Below are 27947 nucleotides of genomic sequence, written 5' to 3' on the forward strand. Positions count from 1 at the left end.
ATAACAGCTTCAACCCAAGGCACAAAGGCAGAAATCTTGGTGTAAACATTGGGGATTGTAGGTTTGTCACAGTTTCCTTTCTCATTGAATGAAACCAGCCCCACTGCTTCTTTCTCACACACCAAAGGTCCCCCTGAGTTTCCCTGTACATTACAATGAAGCCACAGGTAAGTACACGACAGATAAGTGAACAATATTTAATCCTTATATTCATCCAATGACAACCTCTTGCTACAGGCAATTTCCGTATCTGTCTGTAATGTATCACTTTGAGTGTGTGACCTTACCGTACAAAACCGCTTTCCCACCGATACACAACATGACAGAGGGGTCATAAGAACGATAAGCCTGGCATTTTTTCTCGTTGGCTACTTTGACATCGGCCTCATGCAGTTTTGGAGCTCTGGGTCCATTCCTCTTCTTCGAACCCCAACCAGCCACATCACACTTGGCACCAGCTTTCACTTTTTTGTCTTTTCACGCAAATGGAATTGTGTCCACTGTCTTGCTCCTCTGCACTTTCTGAGGAAGCTACAACAGCAATATTAGCGTTAGTAAAGCTTTGTGTCACGAAAACAAACAATTTAAAAAAGCTCTTTATTGTACAAAAGAATCAGGCACTTTACACAAGCTGTATACCTGCCAAAGCATGATGTCATTCTTTAAAGAGGCATTGTTGAAACCAAGGTAGACGTATTAAACATGAAAGGGACATTAGGAATTGCTGCGTTCTGGGATTCACAGAGACGTGGCTGGAGCCCAACGTGCCCGACTGTGCCGTTACCCCGGTGAGTTTCTCCGTCTAGCGGCAAGACCGAACGAAAGACTCAGGCAGAACGAGAGGAGAGGGTGTGTGCTTTATGGTTAACTCTTCGCGGCCCAAGGATGTCTGTTTTAACAACGCACTGCTCTCACCAGGGGAGAACAGACCCTGGATCACTGCTACACCCCATTCAAAGTCTGCTACAAACCCCTCCCCCGCCCTGCTTTTGGAAAGGCAGACCACTGCTCCATCCTGCTGCTGCCTGCATATAGGCAGAAGCTGAAACAGGAAAAAACAGTTACTAGGGACATCTACAAATGGGACAGAGAGGCCGAGGGGGTCCTGACACCACCATCATCGGCTGCATCACTAATGGTGACGAGTCTGCTTATAGAGCTGAGGTGAGAGCCCTGACATCGTGGTGTCAGGACAACAACCTCCTGCTCAATGTCAGCAAGACCAAGGAGCTGATCGTGGACTACAGGAGACTGCAGGGAGAGGGACACACCTCCATCCACATCGGGGGTACAGCAGTGGAGAGGGTCAGCAGCGAGGATCTAAGCTGGTCACACCACACAGGAGTGGTCGTGAAAGCAGCAAGACAGCGGCTCTTCTTCCTCCGATGACTGAGAAGGTTCGGGATGGACCCCAGGATGCTCACCAGCTTCTACAGGTGCACCACAGAGAGTATCCTGACTGGTAGCATCACGGCCTGGCATGGCAGCTGTACCTCTCACGACTGCAAAGCTCTGCAGAGGGTGGTCAGATCACCGCAGCGCATCACCAGGACTGAACTGCCAGCCATCCAGGACCTCTACAGCCAGCGCTGCAGGAGGAAGGCACAGCGGATCCTCGCTGACCCCAGCCATCCCTGCCACAGCCTGTTCACCCTTCTGCCATCCGGCAAACGGTACAGGAGCATCCGGACCCGTACCAGCAGGTTCAGAGACAGCTTTTTCCCCCAAGCAGTCAGACTTCTGAACCACTGACACCACACATGCACACATTGCTTGGACCCTTAGACTGAAGAGGTCTACATTACATTGGCACTGCATACCCACTCAATATTGCACTGTTCATCTACCCAATCTGATACTGTGTACACCACAACTGTCTATGCTGCTGCACATGCTGTTGCACATGCACTTTAAGACTGTTCCACTCAGGACTGTTCATCCACTACACACTCTTATACTCCTACTCTTATATCTCTTATATTTTTATATTTCTATGGTTTTGTACATTCTATTTATTGCACATGTACATATATATTCCCTTATATATCTCCCTATATTACCCCTATATTTACCTTTGTTGTTCTTTCATTATTATTATTTTTATTTAACTACTACACTTGCAAGTTGAGCTGGCCCCCGATCCCAAGAATTTCATTGCTGATAATGATGTCCACATTGTTATCTAGTAAATGACAATAAAACTTGAAACTTGAAACTGACTGGCAGATGTTTGAGGATGCAGCGGGTGGCAACATCGGTGAATACACAGACTCCGTCATAGGCTATATAAGCAAGTGTATCAGCGATGTCGTCCCAAAAACCGCCGTTCGGACCGACCCGAACCAGAAGCCCTGGGTCAACCAGGAGATTCGCGCTAAACTCAAAGCGCGGACCACCGCCTTCAACTCAGGGGACCCTGACGCCTACAAAGCAGCCAGATATGACCTCCGGAAGTCCATCAGGGATGCCAAGAAGAAGTATAGGCACAAAGTGGACTCCAGCTACTAGAGCTCTGACCCCAGGAGCATGTGAGGTGGAGCTGCATCACAGACTACAAGGGGAAAAACAAGGACATTGCCCAGCGCAAAGCATCGCTCCCAGATGAGCAAAACACCTTTTATGCATGGTTCAATGCGGACAACACAGCGCCCATCGTGCATCCACATGTGGATGGGAAGGCTGCCACGCTGACCCTAGAAACAGCTGATGTGAGACGGTCCTTCAAAAGGGTCAACCCCCAACCCCTGCAAAGCTCCAGGGCCAGATGGCATCCCTGGTCGAGCTCTCGGAGTGTGCGTTGACCAACTGATGAAGGTGTTCACCAACATCTTCAACCTCTCCCTGAGTCAGTCCGTGGTCCCCACCTCCCTGAAGGCATCCACCATCATTCCTGTCCCCAAGAAACCGATGGCCTCCTGTCTAAATGACTACCACCCTGTTGCACTGACATCAGTCATCATGATGAGCTTCGAGTGACTGGTTAAAACCCACATCTGCTCCTCCCTTCCTGTCACTTTGGACCGTCTTCAGTTTGCATACAGACCAAACAGGGCCACAGATGACGCCATCGCCTTGGCAATACACACCGTGCTCACCCACCTGGACAAGGGGAATACATGTGTGAGAATGCTTTTCATTGATTACAGCTTGGCATTCAGCACCATCATTCCCTCAAAACTCGTCTCAGAGCTCACTGACCTTGGTCTAGCACGCTCCATCTGCAGCTGGATATTAGACTTCCTGAAGGGCAGGCCCCAGGTGGTGAGAATCAGCAGCCACATCACTGATCCTCAACACAGGCACACCACAGGGCTGTGTGCTCAGCCCCCTACTGTACTCCCTGTTCACCTGGTGGAACAGACCTGTGATATCTGACAGGTGACTCACGATGTGTGCTGTGTGTGACTAAATAAAAACCTTTACTTTTCCCAAAAGTGCGCTGTTGTCATCACAAAGACAGGAGGCACTAGAAAACCACCACAATAATGTTTGTCGTCTTTCTGCACTGAGACCATGTAGGGTCTGGAGTGAGGTTCCGTTCTGTTTCATTAATCATTCCCACATTCAAGCTGAGAGAGAGAGAGAGAGAGAGAGAGAGAGAGAGAGAAATAAGTCTTACCAACTGTTTTGCTCATACATTAAAAAAAAAAGTCTTGAGTATTGAGCAATGGAACACATGCAGTAATGTTTTTATCTGAATCAATCAATCAATCAGTGAATCAATTTGTTCTAGTAAGAGAAGATTAGATAACCTGGATACTAGGCTCTAGCTGATGCTGGCTTAGACAAAATGTCAAAGTGGCCTGAAGTGGCCTGTTCCTTTAGTGGCGTGAGAACGAAGTCAAAGGTTGGAAAAAATACCACAATGAAGCTTTCCTGTCACTACCACCTGTGATATCAATTCACAGATGTGGGTGAAGTCACAAATGTTGTTGAAAAAAAAGTGCTGGTATAGGTGTCAATAAGCAAATGTCCCCTGTCTGTGAAGACATTTTGTGTTTTTGTGAAAAACCATATGACCAGAAGTTTTGGCATAAGTGTACACTCATAAAATACAATGAACTCAAAGGACTGTCTTTTTGTAAAACAAACAACTAAAATAAAAATGCTATGACCCACTCTCATTGGGTCAGATGGCACACAGAACTGGACTGGTGATTAGCAGCATTTTGAAGATGTGAAGCAGAACCTGATTGGTTAAGACTGACGGCTCATGACGGTGTCTTCTGTATTCTGATAACTGTGATCTTGTGAACTTGAGATAACGGCTTAACTCTTCAACTGTTCAAGGGGAAAAAATAAATAAACAGTAACCAAGACAAATGTTAAACGTTAAGGCTCCTTATGAAAATCTCTCAAGTAACTCTCACACACTCATGCCTTTATTCATTCACTGACACTTATTTCCATTCACATTTAAATATGCTGAGACTAAAACTTATACTTCAGCCATGTGACATTTTGTGTTTCAAGGCCTTCGATTGCTGCTGAATGGAAACATGTGGTCATTCATCTCTGGTTTCATGTTCTGCTGCTCAACCACCTCACCACAGAGACAGGGTCTCTGCAAGAAGACTTAATCTCTGCAGCTGGTATGAAAACTTGCCGTGGACCTAATATAAAAATAAACATGAACATTACGTTTCTGTAAAACATTTCTGTTAGACTAAGAACATCTCACATCAGCGAGTGTTAAGTGGAAAGAAGCAGCAGTGGTACTATGTTCTGAAAAGTGATCCACAGTGCGCTCCTCCTGAATTGCTTTGCAAGGTCACATCTCAAAGACATACTTAATTCAAAGTGCAGTGTTATGGTATCATGGCAAATACCAGTATAACATATATAAAGGATCTCACACCAGCAAAATGCTTTTTGTACCAACAACACAGAGAAGCACACATAATTTAATCAGTTTTGTAAGGTTCAGGTCAAGAAATGCAAACAAAATTTTAAATCTTGAGAATTCTGCAAACTCATGTTACAAACTCATGGACCCCATCACATTATTTATTCACGTAAGAGAAGATAAAATAACCTTGATACTAGACTCTAATTGGTACAGGCTGAGATAAATTGTCAAAATGCTGGTCTTTGAAGTGGCCTGTTGCTTTAGTGGTGTGAGAAAGAAGTCGAAGGTTGAAAACAATACCACAATGAAGCTTTCCTGTCACCACCACATGTAAGATCAATCCACGGATGTGGGTGAAGTTACGAATGTTGATGAAAAAAATGCTGGTATCAGTTCAATATATAAATGTCTTCTGTGTGTGAAGACATTCATCTCCTCTGTCCTACAGACAGCATGGCCAACACTCCTCTACTTCTGCTCATCTCTTCCCTGCCAGCCCTGATTCTCTCTGGTAAGACTCAAGATAAGTTAAAGCTGTTTAGATAGGTATTTCCAGATGTAATTTGAGTTGAAGCTTACATAAGTCTTCAGTTTAAGTTCCTGTACTTCAATAGAAATTCCAGTTCCAGCTCTGGAAATGTATTCATAATTTTCCCCAACCCTAAAATCAATCCCTCATTTGATAATCAGGTAATATTGTGCATATGCGCGAATAGCAAGGCAGTGTTTTCAGGGAACGTTACCCAAGTTATTTGCATGTTCTTGGTGTAATAGCAAAGATATGATTGATTCTTGTAGCATCAACATTCATGATGTAATTTTTGCAGGAAACAGAATCAAATATGACCTGAATCAAAATGAACTCTGCATCAAATCAGAAACCCAAGGATCTCATTAAAAATGACATAGCAGTGTGTTTCCCTGATTCATGATCTCTCTCTCTCTCTCTCTCTCTCTCTCTCTCTCTTACTTTCTCTCTCTTTCTCTCTCCCTCTCTCTCTCTCTCTCTCTCTCTCTCTCTCTCTCTCTCTCAGCCCATGTGGATGTGGGAATAATTAATGGAACAATTGCGAAACCACACAGCAGACCCTACATGGTATCAGTGCAGAAACGTCATCACGTTTGTGGCGGCTTTCTCGTGGGTGACTCTTTTGTCATGACTGCAGCCCACTGCTGGGATATGTAAGAGCCTTTCTCTTTGTCACACTCAGTTTTAACTTCAACTTTTAGGAAAATACTCCACCATCACATTTAGGGATCTCTTCCTAGTGACATTTTTTATTTTTTAAGAAAGAAAATTTAGAGTTGATTCTTCTGACACAAGTGCAACGAATAAATATGTACAGTATATTGACAGTATATTGACAGTATATTGTCTCTGACAGCTCTATAACCTTGATGCTCTTTATAAGGACAGTAGACCATTGCTACATAAGAGTTTCAGACACAGTTTTCATGTTGATTCAGATAATAACATTTAGTGTGACATGGTATCTGGCTCATGAATTCTGAGAAAAATGACAAATTTCTGATGCACTGCTTTCAAAACTGCATCTGCTAATTAGAACTACATAGATAAGGAAAGGACTTTCTGTGCCATGAATATGAGAAGTAAAATCATTGGCACATTGTCCATTGTAGGGGCGGTGAACTGACAGTTGTGGTAGGTTACCAAGACCTGTCATCCAGAGAGAGCTGCACTGGCCGTATGACTGTGAAACGTTACCATGTCCACCCTGGTTATGACAGCAGCACTTTGGAAAACGACATCATGATTTTGCAGGTAAATGTCGTGTATTCTTTAAATGTCCTTTTGAAACAAACTTGACTGAGATTCTTAATAATGCTGATGATGCTGTTGCAGCTGGATCAGAAAGTTAAGCTGATCCCTAATGCAGTGCAGCCCATTCCACTGCCTAGAAGAAACGAAGACGTCGCGGCCAGATCCAGGTGTTCTGTGGCAGGATGGGGTCGCATTTCAACAAATGGACCTATATCTTCACGCCTAAGGGAAGCCAATGTCCAAATCTTTGATAGAGAACAGTGTAGACAGCGTTGGGGAGAATTAATCACCGATCACATGCTCTGTGCTTCTGGAGGAGCAGGATTTTGCCAGGTAAGATCACAGTTCATTACAGATATTGTCTGAGAACGTAGCTGTGGAAAGAATAATGTTAGGGATAAATTATGAATTCTGTTGTGATGTTATTCTGTTCCACAGGGGGATTCTGGAGGTCCTCTGGTGTGTGGGGGGAAAGCAGTGGGCGTGGTGTCATTCAATCAGAAGGGTAATTGTGACAAACCCATTGTTCCCAATGTCTACACCAACATATCTTCCTTTCTGCCATGGATTAACGCCATCATTGAAGGAAATCCATGAGCATCTCATTAATAATCAGTTGGTTCTTGTTTTGCATTTGAAGTGAAAATTTTAACAATAAACTGATCTCAGTCTTTTTGTTGATGCATTAATCTGAGTGGACATTGTGTGTGAATGTGTGTTTGTGTGTGTGTGTGTGTGTGTGTGTGTGTGTGTGTGTGTGTGTGTGCTTATTTTAATCATGAATTTAAGAGTAATACTTCTGTCATATTTCTGTGTTTGCCAAACTTTCACAACACCATGCAGAAGTCATGGCTCAACATTAAAGAGATTTATTCGAAATTTTCCTGCATTTGTGCAGAGAGCTGCAATGTAAAAGCATGTGCTCTTTGCCAGCGTGGTCATAAGCATGAACTGCAATGGCTGGTTTCATGTTCTTTTGAGGCACTTTGTCACCATGGCGACAGGGGTCTTTACCGTTAGTTACAGAGCTCTCTCTTTAGTTGTGCTCAGAAGCTAAGGGTGTGAAACTCTTAGTCAGCAGTGAGGTGGTTGCAACCTTGCATTTTGCTTTGCATGGAAGCAGCATTTTGCCTCAAATCCACCCTCACTGGGCACAGCACTGTCTTGGAATTGTCAACAATCTTACAGAATTGTCAGGTGATCTAACCACAAATCAAATGTAAAGCAAAACCTGATTGGTATTTGCAGGTGATTGGAGAATGTGAGGTAAGACCTGATTGGTGTTTGGGCGTGCCTGTTGAGTATGAAGTGAAACCTGATTGGTAGTTGGAGGCGACTGGAGGATATAAAGTAAAACCTGATTGGTTAAGACAGATCATATTACCGGTGCAGTGTTCTGATACAAATCTGCACCTTAGAGGAGTGTTTAATTCTTTAATTGCTAAAGGGAAAAAAATGAACCAAGAAAAACCCACCAGCTCAAATGTCAACACTCTTTCCACATATCTCTTAACTAGTCCTCGCACACTCATATCTTTGGTTGTGCTGTTAAACTAACACTTTCATATTATAACACAAGCTTATACTTCAAAGTATGCAAAACTATCCTGTGTTTTTTAGGATCTTCAAACATTTCTCAGCTGGAACAAGCAGCTATTGACTATCCATCCATCCATTCATCCATCCATCCCTTCATTCGTTCATTCATTCATTCATTTTCTAAACCGCTTATCCTAATTAGGGTCATGGGGGCTGCTGGAGCCTATCCCAGCACTCAATGGGCGAAAGGCAGGGAAACACCCTGCACAGGTCACCAGTCCATTGCAGGGCAGCTATTAACCACCTCACCATAAACACAGGATACCTTACAGCAAGACTCCAACTCACAGAGATGAAAAAAAAAGAGCTACCCTAATTGAACAAGAGAGTCATTATGGAAATGAATGGAATACAGAAAGTACAGGCAATACATAAAACCTACTCCAGACAAAACATAAAGCATAGACTGGCTTTTAAATTGGTAACAGTGGTACTTTAAACTGCTCCAAATGATCTCATCCTGGAGAACTGGCTAAATGACACCACCACAGTCGTTTAGATGTTTAACTGAACAAATGGCTCCATCTGCAGGCTGAACTATGTAATTGCTTGCGAAATCATAAAAGCATATGCACAGTATAACAGCCACATTATGTACTTTGCCTCTCAGATATTAATGTCTAATGTAAATATTCAAATATTATATTCATATACTTAGAACAATTTAATACATATAAAGCTAATAACTGAAAATATATCTCTCACACACACATGAACGCGCGGACACTCACAAACACGAACATGCTGAAACATACACACATGAACACACACCATACACACACGCACACACACTCGCTCACACACGTGCACACATTCTCATGCTCACACACATAACGAACCACTCTGATTAAGACAAAAGAAGAGGACGACCCAGTTTATTATTCAAATGTTCACTTCACACTTTTAATAACAGCTTCAACCCAAGGCACAAAGGCAGAAATCTTGGTGTAAACATTGGGGATTGTAGGTTTGTCACAGTTTCCTTTCTCATTGAATGAAACCAGCCCCACTGCTTCTTTCTCACACACCAAAGGTCCCCCTGAGTCTCCCTGTACAGCAAAGTGAAGCCACAGGTAAGTACACGACAGGTAAGTGAACAATATTTAATCCTTATATTCATCCAATGACAACCTCTTGCTACAGGCAATTTCCGTATCTGTCTGTAATGTATCACTTGGAGTGTGTGACCTTACCTTACAAAAACCTGCTTTCCCACCGATACACAACATGACAGAGGGGTCATAAGAACGATAAGCCTGGCATTTTTTCTTGCTGGCTACTTTGACATCGGCCTCATGCAGTTTTGGAGCTCTGGGTCCATTCCTCTTCTTCGAACCCCAACCAGCCACATCACACTTGGCACCAGCTTTCACTTTTTTGTCTTTTCGCGCAAATGGAATTGTGTCCACTGTCTTGCTCTTCTGCGCTTTCTGAGGAAGCTACAACAGCAATATTAGCGTTAGTCAGACTACAGCCCCTCTTTGTAATGAAAACAAACAAATTAAAAAAGCTCTTTATTGTACAAAACAATCAGTGATTTTACACAAGCTGTATACCTGCAAAAGCATGATGTCATTCTTTAAAGTGGTTTTGTTGAAACCAGGGTAGACATGATAGAGTTTAACACTCAAACGGTAACTGAAAGTCTCTTTGATTGACAGGTCATGAGCTCCCAACACCACTGTCAACTCCATTCCCCTACAAAGCACAATGTAGTAATTAGATCAGTTCAGACATCTACAGACATCATCTTAATGGCTCTAATTATCAGATGAGTTTACGACAGAAGTGCATTGATTATTTATCTCTTTACTTGGAAATCACTCATCGGCTCATGTATCGTACTATGTGTAATAGTGGAACAGACCTGTGATATCTAACAGGTGACCCCGGTGTGTGTGCTGTGTGTGACTAAATAAAAACCTTTACTTTTCCCAACAGTGTGCTGCTGTCATCACAAAGAAATGAGACACCAGAAAGCCACCACAATAATGTTCGTTGTCTTTCTGCACTGAGACCATGTAGGGTCTGGAGTGAGGTTCAGCCTCCGTTCCATTAATAATTCCCACATTCACAGAGGCTGAGAGAGAGAGAGAGAGAGAGAGAGAGAGAGAGAGAGAGAGAGAGAGAGAAATGAGTCTCACCAACTGTTTTGCTTGTACATTTAAAAGAAAAATGTGTTGAGTATTGAGCAATGCAATAGATGCAGTAATGTTTTTATCTGCACCAATCAATCAATCAATCAATCAATCAATTAATCTATCTATTTATCTATCTATCTATCTATCTATCTATCTATCTATCTGAAGACGCTGGTGCGAACTAACTGAATTAAACTATGAGTCTTACCAGAGAGAGCCCAGACAGGCAGGACAGAGGTGAGCAGGAGCAGAGGAGTGTTAGTCATAGTGTCAGTTTAGAGTAACTAGCGTTTGCTAACACAGGAGGGGTTTAAATAATCACATCTTTACCCACTGTGCGTTACGTGTGATTGATTTCACACCTGGTTAGAATTGCAACACGTTGTGGTTGCCTTGCTGTTGCTGCTGAGTGGAGTTGCAGACAGTTCCAGTGACCAGTGGCATAAGTTACAGTCAAGGTTTCGAGATGGAGACATGAATTTGCCTTTGCTGCATTTCATAAAAAATGAATACATTTCCTTATGTATTCATGCAAATATCCTTGAGACTGGGTTTTTGCGCTGTGCACCCGTGAGCAGGAAAGTAGATGCCACCCCCACACTGGCAACAATCCAACTCACATTTAAACTCTCTCAGCTCTGTCCCCCTGTGAGCCAAAGCTAAGAGATGCTTTCACAGCTCACAGGAGGGTTTCAGAACTGAGGCATACAAGTTGACGAAGTGCAAACGCCAGCCACATCAAAGCAAGATCATCATCACCTTATTACACCCTGGCGACATGAACGGAGCTGATTTTTTCTTGATTCGAACACTCCAAACCACCTCAGATGTTCATGCCTCCCACTCATTGACTCTAGTGATGTCCAGTGATTCCTGTTTAGATTCAGTTCATCACACATGATTGATCAGTAGAGACATGGCTGAAGCATGCAGCTGGTTTTCTGTTCTTTTGAAATGTTGCACGACCACAAGGTCAGGTTTTTTACCTTATGGCTTGGCCTGAGAACTCCCTCTTTAGCTGTCATCAAGTCATACGAAACTATTACATTACACACACACACACACGCACACACACACAGGCTTATATACGAATTCATCTTGGAAACAAATTTATTCCCGACCTTGCTGGGTCACCCAAATTGCTCCTGAAAACTAGAGGTTTTGTGGCCTCTATGCGATCATAGCCAGTTTCCCCCATTTCTACCGATATCTGTTTTTCAATTTAAGGCATTGTCACATAATGAGTTTCATTTCCAGTTTCTGTCTTACTCACACTTACATCACATCTGCCTCGCACTTGAATCCAACTTGATTATATAGACATCATTAAGAATGTGAGCTAAATAATCTACCAATAAACGGATAGTGATCCTGCCCTGTGTTATTCTGAGTGTTAGTTAACTCTGTGGGTTTAAGCAAGAGCATAAGCATTTACATAGTTATAAAAACTGTCCACAGTTGAACATAAAGAATTCACCAGACTTCAATCTGACTTTAGCATTGTTCTGTTACTGAGGCCCAACTTCCTCTATGATAAATGGCCCAGACAAATTTTAACAGAAAGCCCGTGGGCTTAAGATGAAACAGACAATCATACAGGTTAAAGCCTGCCACACAACAAAGCCCTGGCCACACACGATCAAAGCCAATCAGACACACAGAGAGAAAGAGTGTAGGAGGGAGAGAGAACTCATAGTCCCAATACAGTCAAACCCAACTGCTGCAGCTACCCATCTCTGGTCTGATCCAGTAGCATCAGTGAGATCCAGCAGCATCAATCTGCAGACTTTACAAAATGCATTGAAGAAGACCACATGAAAAGGCACAGGAGATTAAAGACAGGGTTCATGAGAAGGTCGGGATGAACATCTTTTCATACAATCTTTTTTAGTTGTTGTTTCATTTTACACCAACTGATGTTTTTGTTTTCACATTAACGCACTGCATTCATACAACGACCCTTGAAACCAGTCACCTATCGTACGTATACGAGAACTAGTGTGTAGACGTCACCACTGCGCTTAAAGTCGTTACGTAACCACCCCACTCTCACGCTAACATTTTCACATTAATAATCCGTTCTCTTGTTTTATATATTCAAAATTATATTCAATTACGCACGTGTCATTTTTTTTTTTAAATTCACAGTCATATGCTCACATTTATATTTATAGTTCAGTAATACAAAGCATTTAACAACAAACATCCGCTCCGTGGGAACATAGTTACTTTGAACTGCACCATTGGTTTGGTGTTCTTTTGAAACGGCACCCTACCGCAAGACTCTTTACCGTCAGTCTCAGTTTCAAAGCCCCCTCTCCTTGGCTGTGGCTAGGGGGAGGGGGGGGGGGGGGGGGGGGGTCGCAGCGGTGTGAAACTCTGACTCAGCAGCAAGGGACTCTAAAATAAAGCAATATACCAGAAAGCATGCTATTTGTTTTGCAGTCAACCACTGTTGCATACATGATGTTTATGTTTACATTTGCATTTGCAAACACACACACACACACATTTGTATGCACACATTCATACTGTTTTATGCCTGCATTTTACTGAGATGCACGCTTTCACATTCATCGTGCAAAAATTCTTTCAAAGTTACAGATTGAGTGATAATGTGTTTCAGGCATTCTGAACAGTATGTCACACAGTCCACAAGTAAAACAGTCCACACCAATTGTGTATTCAGATTTTAAGTCAAGGAAACAAAACAACCAGTAAGAAAACCACACACACACACACACACACACACACACAGTAAAACCTGTTGCCCATACTGTACCTCAGTGGTCCCTGAGTGGAAACTTCATACAACCAATTCACAGAACTTCATGTGTTGATATATTAGCAGAAAACTGGTTCTAAGGTCCCTGAATGGAAACTTCATACAACCAATTCACTGAACTTCATGTGTTGATAGGTTAGCAGAAAACTGGTTCTAAGATATTACCTCCTTCTGCCATTTCTTTCTTTATTATTTTCCTTCAAATCACTGATACTTAGTATAGAATGAGACATTGCCTCTATTTAGAGTTTAGTTTAATAACAGACACCCCCCCCCCCTAATTTCTTGTGCTAATCAGAACTATTCTAATTGTCCTTCAAGAGTCTTCCGTCAATGTCCATGTATTAAGCAGAAGGGACCTGAAAATACACAGAAATCCTCAGCGAAAGGGAAACGGTGCTATGATCCGGGTGCTAGAGGTATTGTGCACCAGCTGGGAGATCCGTGTGCTTGTTGGAAATCTGTCAGAGAGGGGAGGCCCGAGCAAGCCTCGTAAAAACTGGGAAGAGAGAGTGCACAGAGTCATTGAAAGGGTTGGAGATGGACCTGTTTACAGAGTTCAAGCAGAAGTGGGAGACAGAACCCTTTGTGTACTACACCGTAGGCACCTACTTCTGGTTAATGACTTACCAACTGAACGAAATGAGCATACCTGTCCTGTGTGAAGGAAACCCCAAAGATACAGACAAGGTGGGTTCCGACGACACTGTTAAAGAAGAAGAATACTTCTACAGCCTTCGACCTTTGCCGATCTCTGAACGGAGAACAGTCAGACCCCAACTAGGACCACAAGGTGAGCTCAGAGCTGTACCACCTGAATTCTAGCCAGTGAGACAAGTCAGTGAACCAAGTGGAGTGCAGCAGCAAAAGGGAGTCATACCAATGTGTAGTGCCAGAGTCAGCACAAGCACCAACACGAGATGATCCACTTGAAAGGTACCGAGGACCAAGAAAGATATGCCAGGGAGGATGTTGGGAGTCTGCGACTGCAGAATTCTCTGTCTTAAAGTGCAGTAATAGTAGTAATAATAATAATAGCACTAATATAGTAATAATAGCAGCAATGATCAGTGAGATAGAGAATCTGTCAGTCTCATAGGGTCCGGGAAGAAGCTGTTCCTCAGTCTGGTGGTCCTGGCCCTGGTGGTGCTGGTCTTCCTGAGGTCCCCAGTCATCTCCATTGTTTTCTCTACATTGATGGAGAGGATGTTGACTTTGCACCAGGCCTCTAGTCCACTTCCTGCTTGTACTCGGAGTCCCACCACAGCCATGTCATCTGCAAACTCCGATATTGAGGATGATGGGGAGGATGTGATGTTGTGGAGTCTGACAGGCTGGGGCCTGTTTGTTAAAAAGTCCATTAACCAGTTGTACAAAGATGAGCTCAGTTTAAGCAGTGCTTGTGCTGTATTAGCAGCAGGTAATGTGTTGTACAATAATTAGCAGCAGTGGTGGACAGTGCAGTAACAGGAATGTGCAAATGGACATATCATTTGAGTGGAATGGTGTTCAACTGGGTGTGAGTGTATGTGCAGGCATCTGTGTGTGTGTGTGTGTGTGTGTTGTGTGCATGAGGTAGAGGGTTCCAAGTCCAGTCACTGGGCGTTAAGGAGAAGAAGCCTTTACACAGTCTAGCCGTGGGCGTCCGAATGCTTCGGTACCTCTTGCCAGACGGCAGGAGGGTAAAGAATCTTTATAATCTTTATCATATTGCTGGGGGAGGGGAGTTCATAGTTGTGGCTGGTGCTTATAACCACAAAGAGACAGTTGCAATTGCTGCAGAGGTGCCTATTTCTGATACATTCAGTTATTTAAGCCCTCACACGTAAGATAAAAAACGACTGGTTTATAAGGCGCAATGTGATTTTTTACTTAATGCCCTTTCAGACATGCACTGCAACCCTAAAATAATCTAGACTCTAACCGGAGGAGCTGTACGTGAGATGTCCGAATCAGTCGGATCGGACCCTAAATGAACGTTAGTCTACCACACTGACAGTCTCCTGTTGTGCGCTACGTGTGTGAAAGGACAACTTCCGAACCTGATTCTGCAGACATAGTCCATAGTTCATATGTGAAAACAGCTTCTTAGAGTTTGGCTACAGCATTTTTTACATGAAGTATTGATGGTCCAAACTGTGAATGCATAAGAATTAAACACCAAAAAAGCTGAAGACCTATTTGATTGTGTTAGTAGATAATCTGATTAGTATTGATGATATTGCAACGGCGACATGTTAAGTTAACAGCTCTTAAAATGGGCCTCAAACATTTCATGGTCAGTTTGACCAATAAACAGAGTTTTAATTCTAATTTACACGTGAGCCGTACGCTTGAGTCCATATATGAGAAAGTTTGTATATTCTTTGTTCCACTGTTTTTATTCTCAGTATACATGAGTACACACACACACTCATGCTTATACTTCAAAATAACATGATTCTGCCCTGTTATCATCAAGCATCATCAAATGCAGCTCAGTGGAAATGTGTGGTTAACACATGCCATGTTTCAGGCCTCAGATTCAGATCAAAATGACCACATCACCGCTGGAACATGTTTCTCACACTTAAACTCAGTCTCAGATGTACTCGATAAGAAAAAGAAGTTTCAAAAGGATCAAAAGATAAAAGGCTAATTCAAATAGATATAGAATGTAAAAGTAATATATTATATTATTCTAAAGCATGACAGTCGGCAGTCTATTTTGCATGGTCAACATTCCTGCGGTTCTGTTGTCCTACAAACCCTGACTCTCTCTCTGGTACGACTCATATTTTAGTCTTGTATTCATTACTGAAATCAGAAAGTAGAACGTTTTACTTTCAGATTATGAACCTGAAATACAAGATACAAAATCAAATTAATCTACCCTGGTTTAAAAGCATCATTGGATGAGCATAGTCATGATTTGAACAGCGAGATAAAAGTTTATTGCTCAGTTAAAAACCAAGGTTAGTTCCGGTATGCTAATTTCACAATATGTTTAGTTTTCTTCATGCAGGCTCAGTCCCTGCCACATTACTCTGCCGCCCAGGGGTGACTCAGACATGCCCTGAGAGCTCTTTGATGTATCAGGGGGGCCAGGGGTGATGTCATGCACAGAGTAACCTTGACAACATTACCTGACCTGGATTAATGCCATCAGGAGATGAATGCAATGATCAGTTTGACCAATAAACAGTTTGTCTGGATTATCATTTGGATTATTAAGGTGGTTACATGTGTAAACCAGTATAAGAGAAACTTTGAATATTTTTGTGTTCCACTGTTAACAACCTGACTCCTCAAACTAATATATTTACACAGTCACACATATACACGCATACATTTATTCATATGCTGGCAGTTACACGTATGTAATTATGTTTATGATTTAGAATCACACATCATTGGAAATGCTTGGTGAAGACATACTGCACTGCAGGCCTCAGGTTCTTTTGATCAACCAACTTACCACTGGAATCAAAACTTATTCTGGATCAAATGACAAAAAGCAAAACAGAACTTTGCTATTTGAGTTTTCAAGGATGCAGACCACAGAGGAAATCTACAGCACATACACATGTGAGTGAAGAAGTCAGAGCATAATTTGCAAAGTATGTTTTTAAAAATTAAGCTCCCGCTTTTGGATGGATCAGCAAATTTGTGACTGTTAAGCACCGGCTGATGACAGTAAATGTGAAATTGCTCCACAGATCTGTCTATTATGTAAGATATTCAATAACCGGTGTTTATCTGAACTAAAACAGAAAAAAGGCAACTGAAATAAGAGGATGATACTATTCTGTGGTGTGTACAAAATCAGACCTGACACGTGTATGAATGCCAAAAACTGACAGTTTTGGAGGTGGACATAAGGGCCGTGGGTGCAGAGAGAAGGGGGCATCATCCGGCCCTGCATCTGCAGGGCGAAGGATTGACATCTTCTCAGCAGTCCCAGCTCACTGCTCTCCTCTGCAACTGGACCGATGTGTTCGCTATCGATGAGGAAGACTTTGGCCGAAAGCGTGCTGTTCACCACCACATTCCGACTGGCACAGCTCCTCCCATCAGAGAGCGGTATAGGCCTGTGCCTCCTAGTCTTTGCCCAGAGCTGAGGTCACTACTGCAGAGCATGCTGGACAGCGGGGTTGTTAAGGAGAGCTCCAGTCCATGGGCTGCACCAGTAGTGTTAGTCCAAAAGAAAGATGGTGCACGACCACCCTCTCATCCACTTGGCCGATGTTATCGTTTATTCACACGACTTCCAAAGCCATTGGAACCATTTGGAGCAGGTGTTTGAATGCCTCGGAATGCACGGATTGAAGCCTCAACAGAAAAAATGTAAGCTATCCCAATGCAAGGTGAAGTTTTGGGGCAAGAGCAAAAAGGGGATGTCCACAGACTCAGATAAGACTGCAACAGTGAGGAACTGGCCAGTGCCCACTACTGTATGGCAAGTTCGCTCCTTTTTAGGATTTGTTGGATATTACCGCTGGTTCATTCCAGGGTTCACGAAGATTGCTGCCCCCCTGCACCAATTATTGTATGGCAACGCCAACTGTCCCACAGCCCCCATCACACGGTCATCAGCATGCCAGGAGTCATTTGATCGCCTGCAAAATGCCCTCCTGAGTGCTCCAATATTGGCCTATGCAAATTTTCACCTACCTTTCCATCTTTACATCAGTCTGGATGGCTTAGGAACAGTGCTTTCCCAGGATCAAGAAGGCGAGGAGTGCATTATTGCTTATGCAAGCTGGATCTTACACCCAACAGAGCGAAATGACCAGAACTATAGCTCCTTTAAGTTAGAACTTCTTGCTTTGAAGTGGGCAATGACAGAGAAGTTTAAAGATTATCTCTGGGGGGCTCAAGTTACTCAAGTGACCTTGGCTGGATACAGCCAAGCTGGGTGCCACGGAGCAAAGGTGGGTTGCCCAACTGGCAAATTTATCGTAAGTTATTAGGTATAGGTCGGGGACAGTAAACCGCAATGCAGATGTGCTGTCACGACTACCTGGAGAAGCAAATTTGGCTGCGGCGGTCCAAATTGCTGAGACCTCACCTCAACTGCTGGATGAACCAGCGGCAGAGGCATGGGCTGAGCACCAACAACGGAATGCGGATATCTGCTTTGTCCGTACATGTAAGGAACAACGTGAGCGCCCTCAATGTGACACTAATCATGCACGTTCCATTTATATGCAGGCACTATTGAAAGAATGGGATCGGTTGGAGATGAAAGGCGGAGTTCTTGTAAGAACCATTACCAAGACTACCACTGGGATGCTGGTGTACCAAGTCATTGTTCCCCCAGAGCAGAGCTGCAGGGTTTGGGAACCATACCACTGTGCAGCAGGTCACACAAGTGCAGACCGTACACTCTCCATGCTCCGTCGCAGGTTCTTCTGGGTTGGTATGAACAAGGATGTATGATCATGGTCTGCTCAATGCCCTACCTGAGTGGTGAATAAAGCAGGAGGTGAAACCAGAGCCCCTTTGAAACCAATACTGACCAGTTAGCCATTTGAGATTGTGGGCCTCCATTGCTTGTCGCTTGGGCAACCATTGGATTGGTACCACTATAGACTGGTTATCACCGATTTGTTTTCTAGATACACCCTAGCTGTTCCAACCAAAGACCAGACTCTCCCTGTTGGCCATGTGGAGGAGCAGACCCATTGGCCATCAAAGCTTCCAGAGCTCCTAAAAGTCTATAATAACACCATTCACAGCAGCACAGGAATGATTCCTCATTACATGGTGTTTGGGCAGCCCGTCTATGTCATTCGCCCAGAGGGAAAGGATGGCCCGGTCAAGACGATTCACAGGAACTTCCGACCATGCCCAGTTGACTACTTCCCTCAAGCTTCCATTGATGCTGCATCTGAAATCACCACAGCACCGCCACGGCCAGATTTGAGTCACGCCCTGCCCTGGGCGAATGCTCCCAGACAGCAGGAGCAGAGCTCCTCTCCCTCCCCTGCTATCGCATCATTTCTCAGAAGGAATAACAGTTGGCCATCTCCGATAAACAGCACTGAGCCAGTGCCTCAAGACCATAGTCCACCCTCCGCACGGATCAGCCCTCTGCCTGGACCGGGTAGTCCCTCAGGGCTGCTAATGTCAAGCAGCAGGAGGCCCCTGGTGGGAACGGTGAAACCGTGGTGGGGACTGCTTCACCACTGAGGCCCCCTGTTCCAACTCAGGAAGCCTCCTTAGAGACAGAAATTGAAGGTCTTAGGGAGGTCTAATATACCGGCAAGGGGAGCTATGACCGATCAAGCCCAGCTGGTGATTCGGCCGAAACGAAGCACCCGTGGGACACTTCCAGTGAGGTGCAGACAATAGCAGATGGTCGGGATGACCACCATTAAAGCTGGAGGGGAAATGTCAAAAACAGACAGTTTTAGGACTAAATGGGGGATGTGTAACTTGTATGTTTTATTGCAATGTTTGAATGCCGTTGGGTCTTCTGTGCATTCTTTTGGATTGCTCTCTCTCTCTCTTTCTCTCTCTCTCTCTCTCTTGCTTTCGCTCTCTCACTCCACTCCTGTCCCAGCCCAGCTGAAGCAATTTGTAACCCTAGCGACAGGCGGGATCAGGCTATAAAAAGGATGATGGTCCAAGATGGCGGGCACTCTCTTTTCCCCCTGACTATGCACTGGCTGGCACCTTGCAGTGACGAACAGCTTTTTCCGATGCTTGTGATTCCATGTCCAAAGGAACGTACAAACTCCTTATACTGTTGGTGTGACAACATATTGTTTGGCTGTCAATCACTCTCAAATGTTATTGTTCCTGCTGTAGTACTACTGCTTTGTTATAATTCTAGCTCCAATTCTAGCTCTATTTCGAGTTCTATAAGCAGTAAAATAGCATTTTATTGAGGTGTTGGACCCGTGTAGACTAAACTTTTGGGGTCTGTGGTTAACGCTTAGATTCTGGCTAACAGTGAGATGGTATCAGTGATTGTAATAAGCATGTGTCAGACCAGACCAGCGAACTGCAGTCCGCAAAGCACTGAAACTACCAAACTGGCACATATATAAAGCAACGGCTCCTGTCTGAGACACAGATCACTCTGTCCTACAGACAGCATGGCTAACACTCCTCTGCTCCTGCTGATTGCTGTCCTGCCAGCCCTGACTCTCTGTGGTAAGATCTGCATTTTACTTTATTTACACTAGTGTTACAATATTTTCTTTTTTAATATTTTGATATATTGTTATAAAGAAACATTTTATACTTATAGTGATCTTACTTCAGAGCTGTTGGTCTGGTGAGGTTGAAAAAAACCTTGACCAACCAAAATAAGACTGGTTCTTATCAATACCTCTTGATACCGGTAATCAATATCTCTTTGCAACTAAAATTCTCTCCCTCTCTCACTCTCAGCCTATGTGGACGTGGGAATAATCAATGGGACTGAGGCCAAACCTCACTCCAGACCCTACATGGTCTCTGTGCAGTTAAACAATCAGCATATTTGTGGTGGTTTTCTTGTGTCTGAGTCCTTTGTTATGACCGCTGCCCACTGTAACAAGTAAGAGTTGAATACAGGACTGACTCTGCTCAAAAGGATGTCTCCTAAAAAGAACGATTTTCATTATCAAATTAAAGTTAGAAATAGACAGTGTTTGTGAATTAACAATCTTGTTCTTCATAGCGGACCTGGTATGACAGTTGTGGTGGGTGTTCATGATCTGTTTGCCACAGATCAGTTCACTGTCCGCATGAGAGTGAGGCGTCGTCTCCCTCATCCTGGTTATAACAACGATGCTGTGAAACATGACATCATGCTTTTGCAGGTAAATTAATATTTAAAACAAATCTTGAAAATTACAGTTTGTGGCTGTGGGGTAACACCGTGTTAAATTATAAGATGCGCCTTTGCTAAGTTTGTGAGAGTTACATTTAGGCCTACATTTTTATATTTATATTCATCAGTTCGGCAGATGCTTTTATCCAAAGCAACTTACATGATAAATACATACAACACGTTCATAGCTAAGCTAACATGAGAGATCTGTGATAAGGTTTGCTTGGTTGGATGTCATGAAGAATCCAACTGGCTGTGATCTGTTGGGTTAAATTAGCTTCAGCCTCAAATCGATGTCTGTACAGTTGCGGATGAAACCAGGGGAAGTCATGTAACATGTGCTGTGTTTAAATGGAGACTTTTGCGAACAGGGTATGTTCAGGTGGAAAACAAAGCAGTGGCTGATTTTGTGTGTTTTAGTGCAGGTTTGCACTAGCCCTGGTTTCAGCCTCCCAATTTGGTGCAGATTTTGTGTCAGGGCAAGAATTTACAATAATACCTGGAACTGTCAGTTCCCAGTTCAGAAAGAATGGAATAAACAATTAAATACGTACATACATACATACATACATACATATGATAGTGTAATACTTTACTTCTTGCATTTTCGGCCACACAAACTTGACTGAGATTCTTAATAATGCTGATGATGCTGTTGCAGCTGGATCAGAAAGTTAAGCTGATCCCTAATGCAGTGCAGCCCATTCCACTGCCTAGAAGAAACGAAGACGTTGCGGCCGGGTCCAGGTGTACTGTGGCAGGATGGGGTCGCATTTCAACAAATGGACCTGTATCTTCACGCCTAATGGAAGCCAATGTCCAAATCTTTGATAGAGAACAGTGTAGACAGCGTTGGGGAGGATTAATCACCGATCACATGCTCTGTGCTTCTGGAGGAGCAGGATTTTGCCAGGTAAGATCACAGTTCATTACAGATATTGTCTGAGAACGTAGCTGTGGAAAGAATAATGTTAGGGATAAATTATGAATTCTGTTGTGATGTTATTCTGTTCCACAGGGGGATTCTGGAGGTCCTCTGGTGTGTGGGGAGAAAGCAGTGGGCGTGGTGTCATTCAATCAGAAGGGTAACTGTGACAAACCCATTGTTCCCAATGTCTACACCAAGATATCCTCTTATCTGCACTGGGTTAAAAGCATCACTGGATGACTACAGCCAGTACTTGACCAATAAACATTTCAGCATCAGTTTTTAGCTCCTGTGGTTGTGTCAGCAGAAGCTATGCATCTGTATGCTACTGAGAGTAGAACACACATACACACACATCTTGGAAACAAATTCATTCCCGAGCTTGCTGGGTCACCAAAATTGCTCCTGAAAATTAGAAGTTTTATGGCCTTTATGCGATCATAGCCAGTTTCTTCCATTTCTACCGATATCTGTTTTTCAATTGCCGGCACTGCCACATAGTGACTTTCATTTATAGCTTCTGTCTTACTCACACTTACATCATATCTGCCTCACACTTGAACCCTGCTTGATTATATAGACAACTGTCACAAAACAAGGAAGGTGGGAAAACAAACCACATTCCCTACACAATTCTCATTCCTCCTCAAAACAAAGAGAAAAATGTCAAAGCTAGTGGTGGTTTGGGGTCACATGACAGTCACCATGACAAACCCACCCTTCCCAATGTCCACACCACATTTCCTCTGGTCTGCACTGGATTAATGCCATCATTAAGAATGTGAGCTAAATAATCTACCAATAAACGGATAGTGATACTGCCCTGTGTTATTCTGAATGTTAGTTAACTCTGTGGGTTTAAGCAAGAACGCAAGTACATAGTTGCGTTTACATAGTTATAGAAACTGTCCACAGTTGAACATAAAGAATTCACCAGACTTCAATCTGATTTTAGCATTGTTCTATTACTGAGGCCCAACTTCCTCTATGATAAATGGCCCAGACAAATTTTAACAGAAAGCCCGTGGGCTTAAGATGAAACAGACAATCATACAGGTTAAAGCCTGCCACACAACAAAGCCCTGGCCACACACGATCAAAGCCAATCAGACACACAGAGAGAAAGAGTGTAGGAGGGAGAGAGAACTCATAGTCCCAATACAGTTGAACCCAACTGCTGCAGCTACCCATCTCTGGTCTGATCCAGTAGCATCAGTGAGATCCAGCAGCATCAATCTGCAGACTTGCATTAAACACGACTTGCATTAAACACGAAAAAATGCATTAAAGAAGACCACATGAAAAGGCACAGGAGATTAAAGACAGGGTTCATGAGAAGGTCGGGATGAACATCTTTTCATACAATCTTTTTTAGTTGTTGTTCCATTTTACACCAACTGATTTTTTTGTTTTCACATTAACGCATTGCATTCATACAACGACCCTTGAAACCAGATACCTATAGTACCTATACGAGAACTAGTGTGTAGACGTCACCACTGCGCTTAAAGTCGTTACGTAACCACCCCACTCTCACGCTAACATTTTCACATTAATAATCCGTTCTCTTGTTTTATATATTCAAAATTATATTGAATTACGCACATGTCATTTTTTTTTTTAAATTCACAGTCATATTCTCACATTTATATTTATAGTTCAGTAATATAAAGCATTTAACAACAAACACCCGCTCCGTGGGAACATAGTTACTTTGAACTGCGCCATTGGTTTGGTATTCTTTTGAGACGGCACCCTACCACAAGACTCTTTACCGTCAGTCTCAGTTTCAAAGCCCCCATCTCCTTGGCTGCGGCTGGGGGGGGGGGGGGGGGGGGGGGGGGGGGGGGGTTGGGCGTCACAGCGGTGTGAAACTCTGACTCAGCAGCAAGGGATTCTAAAATAAAGCAATATACCAGAAAGCATGCTATTTGTTTTGCAGTCAACCACTGTTGCATACATGATGTTTATGTTTACATTTGCATTTGCAAACACACACACACACACACACATTTGTATGCACACATTCATACTGTTTTATGCCTGTATTTTACTCAGATGCACGCTTTCACATTCATCGTGCAAAAATTTTTTCAAAGTTACAGATTGAGTGATAATGTGTTTCAGGCATTCTGAACAGTATGTCACACAGTCCACAAGTAAAACAGTCCACACCAATTGTGTATTCAGATTTTAAGTCAAGGAAACAAAACAACCAGTAAGAAAACCACACACACACACACACACACACACACACACACACACACACAGTAAAACCTGTTGCCCATACTGTACCTCAGTGGTCCCTGAGTGGAAACTTCATACAACCAATTCACAGAACTTCATGTGTTGATATATTAGCAGAAAACTGGTTCTAAGGTCCCTGAATGGAAACTTCATACAACCAATTCACAGAACTTCATGTGTTGATATATTAGCAGAAAACTGGTTCTAAGGTCCCTGAATGGAAACTTCATACAACCAATTCATTGAACCTCATGTGTTGATACGTTAGCAGAAAACTGGTTCTAAGGTATTACCTCCTTTTGCCATTTCTTTCTTTATTATTTTCCTTCAAATCACTGACACCTATTATAGAATGAGACATTGCCTCTATTTAGAGTTTAGTTTAATAACAGACACCCCCCCCCCCCTCATTTCTTATACTAATCATAACTATTCTAATTGTCCTTCAAGAGTCTTCCGTCAATGTCCATGTATTAAGCAGAAGGGACCCAACCCCCCCCAGAGAAAGCACCCATGGGCTCCATTTCAACCAGTTCCCCCTTTGAGCTCATCTCTGTTGACTACCTCCATCTGGAGCCAAGTAAAGGAGGCCATGACTTTATCTTAGTCATTGTAGATCACTTTACCCATTTCACACAAGCCTATCTAAAAACAAGTCTGGCAAAACTGCAGCCGAGAAGATATTTCATGACTTCATTCCTCACTTTGGCTACCCGGAAAAGCTTCATCATGACCAGGGCCAGGAATTTGAGAATAGCTTTGTCCATGCCTACAATTTCACAAGGCATGAGGCAACAGGCTATTCGCCTTTCTTTCTCCTCTACGGAAGATCTCCACGCTTGCCCATTGACTTGATTTTTGACCTCAAGCCTAAACAGGAGGTGCAGACCTGACCCAGAAATGGTCTTCTCGGATGCAGGAGGCCTATAGGATCTCCTCTGAAAATAGACAGAAGTCCTCAGCGAAAGGGAAACGGTGCTATGATCCAGGTGCTAGAGGTATTGTGCACCAGCTGGGAGATCCGTGTGCTTGTTGGAAATCTGTCAGAGAGGGGTGGCCCGAGCAAGCCTCGTAAAAGCTGGGAAGAGAGAGTGCACAGAGTCATTGAAAGGGTTGGAGATGGACCTGTTTACAGAGTTCAAGCAGAAGTGGGAGACAGAACCCTTTGCGTACTACACCGTAAGCACCTACTCCTGGTTAATGACTTACCAACTGAAGGAAATGAGCATACCTGTCCTGTGTGAAGGAAACCCCAAAGATACAGACAAGGTGGGTTCCGATGACACTGCTAAAGAAGAAGAATACTTCTAAAGCCTTTGACCTTTGCCGATCTCTGAACGGAGAACAGTCAGACCCCAACTAGGACCACAAGGTGAGCTCAGAGCTGTACCACCTGAATTCTAGCCAGTGAGACAAGTCAGTGAACCAAGTGGAGTGCAGCAACAAAAGGGAGTCATACCAATGTGTAGTGCCAGAGTCAGCACAAGCACAAACACGAGATGATCCACTTGAAAGGTACCGAGGACCAAGAAAGATATGCCAGGGAGGATGTTGGGAGTCTGCGACTGCAGAATTCTCTGTCTTAAAGTGCAGTAATAGTAGTAATAATAATAATAGCACTAATATAGTAATAATAGCAGCAATGATCAGTGAGATAGAGAATCTGTCAGTCTCATAGGGTCCGGGAAGAAGCTGTTCCTCAGTCTGGTGGTCCTGGCCCTGGTGGTGCTGGTCTTCCTGAGGTCCCCAGTCATCTCCATTGTTTTCTCTACATTGATGGAGAGGATGTTGACTTTGCACCAGGCCTCTAGTCCACTTCCTGCTTGTACTCGGAGTCCCACCACAGCCATGTCATCTGCAAACTCCGATATTGAGGATGATGGGGAGGATGTGATGTTGTGGAGTCTGACAGGCTGGGGCCTGTTTGTTAAAAAGTCCATTAACCAGTTGTACAAAGATGAGCTCAGTTTAAGCAGTGCTTGTGCTGTATTAGCAGCAGGTAATGTGTTGTACAATAATTAGCAGCAGTGGTGGACAGTGCAGTAACAGGAATGTGCAAATGGACATATCATTTGAGTGGAATGGTGTTCAACTGGGTGTGAGTGTATGTGCAGGCATCTGTGTGTGTGTGTGTGTGTGTGTTGTGTGCATGAGGTAGAGGGTTCCAAGTCCAGTCACTGGGCGTTAAGGAGAAGAAGCCTTTACACAGTCTAGCCGTGGGCGTCCGAATGCTTCGGTACCTCTTGCCAGACGGCAGGAGGGTAAAGAATCTTTATAATCTTTATCATATTGCTGGGGGAGGGGAGTTCATAGTTGTGGCTGGTGCTTATAACCACAAAGAGACAGTTGCAATTGCTGCAGAGGTGCCTATTTCTGATACATTCAGTTATTTAAGCCCTCACACGTAAGATAAAAAACGACTGGTTTATAAGGCGCAATGTGATTTTTTACTTAATGCCCTTTCAGACATGCACTGCAACCCTAAAATAATCTAGACTCTAACCGGAGGAGCTGTATGTGAGATGTCCGAATCAGTCGGATCGGACCCTAAATGAACGTTAGTCTACCACACTGACAGTCTCCTGTTGTGCGCTACGTGTGTGAAAGGACAACTTCCGAACCTGATTCTGCAGACATAGTCCATAGTTCATATGTGAAAACAGCTTCTTAGAGTTTGGCTACAGCATTTTTTACATGAAGTATTGATGGTCCAAACTGTGAATGCATAAGAATTAAACACCAAAAAAGCTGAAGACCTATTTGATTGTGTTAGTAGATAATCTGATTAGTATTGATGATATTGCAACGGCGACATGTTAAGTTAACAGCTCTTAAAATGGGCCTCAAACATTTCATGGTCAGTTTGACCAATAAACAGAGTTTTAATTCTAATTTACACGTGAGCCGTACGCTTGAGTCCATATATGAGAAAGTTTGTATATTCTTTGTTCCACTGTTTTTATTCTCAGTATACATGAGTACACACACACATGCTTATACTTCAAAATAACATGATTCTGCCCTGTTATCATCAAGCATCATCAAATGCAGCTCAATGGAAATGTGTGGTTAACACACGCCATATTTCAGGCCTCAGATTCAGATCAAAATGACCACATCACTGCTGGAACATGTTTCTCACACTTAAACTCAGTCTCAGATGTACTCGATAAGAAAAAGAAGTTTCAAAAGGATCAAAAGATAAAAGGCTAATTCAAATAGATATAGAATGTAAAAGTAATATATTATATTATTCTAAAGCATGACAGTCGGCAGTCTATTTTGCATGGCCAACACTCCTGCGGTTCTGTTGTCCTACAAACCCTGACTCTCTCTCTGGTACGACTCATATTTTAGTCTTGTCTTCATTACTGAAATCAGAAAGTAGAACTTTTACTTTCAGATTATGAACCTGAAATACAAGATACAAGATCAAATTAATCTACCCTGGTTTAAAAGCATCATTGGATGAGCATAGTCATGATTTGAACAGCGAGATAAAAGTTTATTGCTCAGTTAAAAACCAAGGTTAGTTCCGGTATGCTAATTTCACAATATGTTTAGTTTTCTTCATGCAGGCTCAGTCCCTGCCACATTACTCTGCCGCCCAGGGGTGACTCAGACATGCCCTGAGAGCTCTTTGATGTATCAGGGGGGCCAGGGGTGATGTCATGCACAGAGTAACCTTGACAACATTACCTGACCTGCATTAATGCCATCAGGAGATGAATGCAATGATCAGTTTGACCAATAAACAGTTTGTCTGGATTATCATTTGGATTATTAAGGTGGTTACATGTGTAAACCA

General features: G+C 43.2%; 3 protein-coding genes across 3 annotated transcripts; 2 read left to right on the top strand and 1 right to left on the bottom strand.

The window, feature by feature from the left end:
* Positions 1 to 5876: 5876 nt before the first annotated feature.
* On the top strand, positions 5877 to 7229 carry LOC115820660 (mast cell protease 1A-like; the record flags this gene model as incomplete). The annotated part of the gene is made up of 4 exons (XM_030784298.1): positions 5877 to 6031; positions 6491 to 6632; positions 6714 to 6965; positions 7071 to 7229. Coding segments are annotated over 4 exons (708 nt in total), but the record flags the coding sequence as incomplete, so codon positions are not given.
* Positions 7230 to 9121: 1892 nt separating this feature from the next.
* LOC115821141 (mast cell protease 4-like) lies at positions 9122 to 10617 on the bottom strand. The gene is made up of 5 exons (XM_030784903.1): positions 10581 to 10617; positions 10161 to 10311; positions 9788 to 9929; positions 9425 to 9670; positions 9122 to 9280 (listed from the first exon to the last, which is right to left on the bottom strand). The coding sequence occupies exons 2-5, from the start codon at positions 10250 to 10252 to the stop codon at positions 9122 to 9124; spliced, it is 639 nt and encodes a 212-aa protein (XP_030640763.1). The 5' UTR covers positions 10253 to 10311; positions 10581 to 10617.
* A 9646-nt stretch (positions 10618 to 20263) lies between these two features.
* LOC115820661 (complement factor D-like) lies at positions 20264 to 22132 on the top strand. The gene is made up of 5 exons (XM_030784299.1): positions 20264 to 20300; positions 20541 to 20688; positions 20812 to 20953; positions 21626 to 21877; positions 21983 to 22132. Exons 2-5 carry the CDS (start codon positions 20600 to 20602, stop codon positions 22130 to 22132), a joined length of 633 nt encoding a protein of 210 aa, XP_030640159.1. The 5' UTR covers positions 20264 to 20300; positions 20541 to 20599.
* Positions 22133 to 27947: the final 5815 nt, after the last annotated feature.

This window comes from Chanos chanos, chromosome 9 (assembly GCF_902362185.1).
Source record: "Chanos chanos chromosome 9, fChaCha1.1, whole genome shotgun sequence".
In the NCBI taxonomy this organism is placed as follows: domain Eukaryota; kingdom Metazoa; phylum Chordata; class Actinopteri; order Gonorynchiformes; family Chanidae; genus Chanos; species Chanos chanos.

What these genes read in the sequence shown, in the direction of transcription:
- LOC115821141 (XM_030784903.1), bottom strand. Translation starts at nt 10,252, where the DNA reads ATGGTCTCAGTGCAGAAAGACAACGAACATTATTGTGGTGGCTTTCTG. An exon ending in ATGACATCATGCTTTTGCAG is followed by an intron (nt 9,671 to 9,787) that starts GTATACAGCTTG and finishes TTGCTGTTGTAG; the next exon opens with CTTCCTCAGAAAGCGCAGAA. An exon ending in GGAAAGCAGGTTTTTGTAAG is followed by an intron (nt 9,281 to 9,424) that starts GTAAGGTCACAC and finishes TTTGCTGTACAG; the next exon opens with GGAGACTCAGGGGGACCTTT.
- LOC115820661 (XM_030784299.1), top strand. Translation starts at nt 20,600, where the DNA reads ATGGTCTCTGTGCAGTTAAACAATCAGCATATTTGTGGTGGTTTTCTT. An exon ending in ACCGCTGCCCACTGTAACAA is followed by an intron (nt 20,689 to 20,811) that starts GTAAGAGTTGAA and finishes TGTTCTTCATAG; the next exon opens with CGGACCTGGTATGACAGTTG. An exon ending in GAGGAGCAGGATTTTGCCAG is followed by an intron (nt 21,878 to 21,982) that starts GTAAGATCACAG and finishes TCTGTTCCACAG; the next exon opens with GGGGATTCTGGAGGTCCTCT.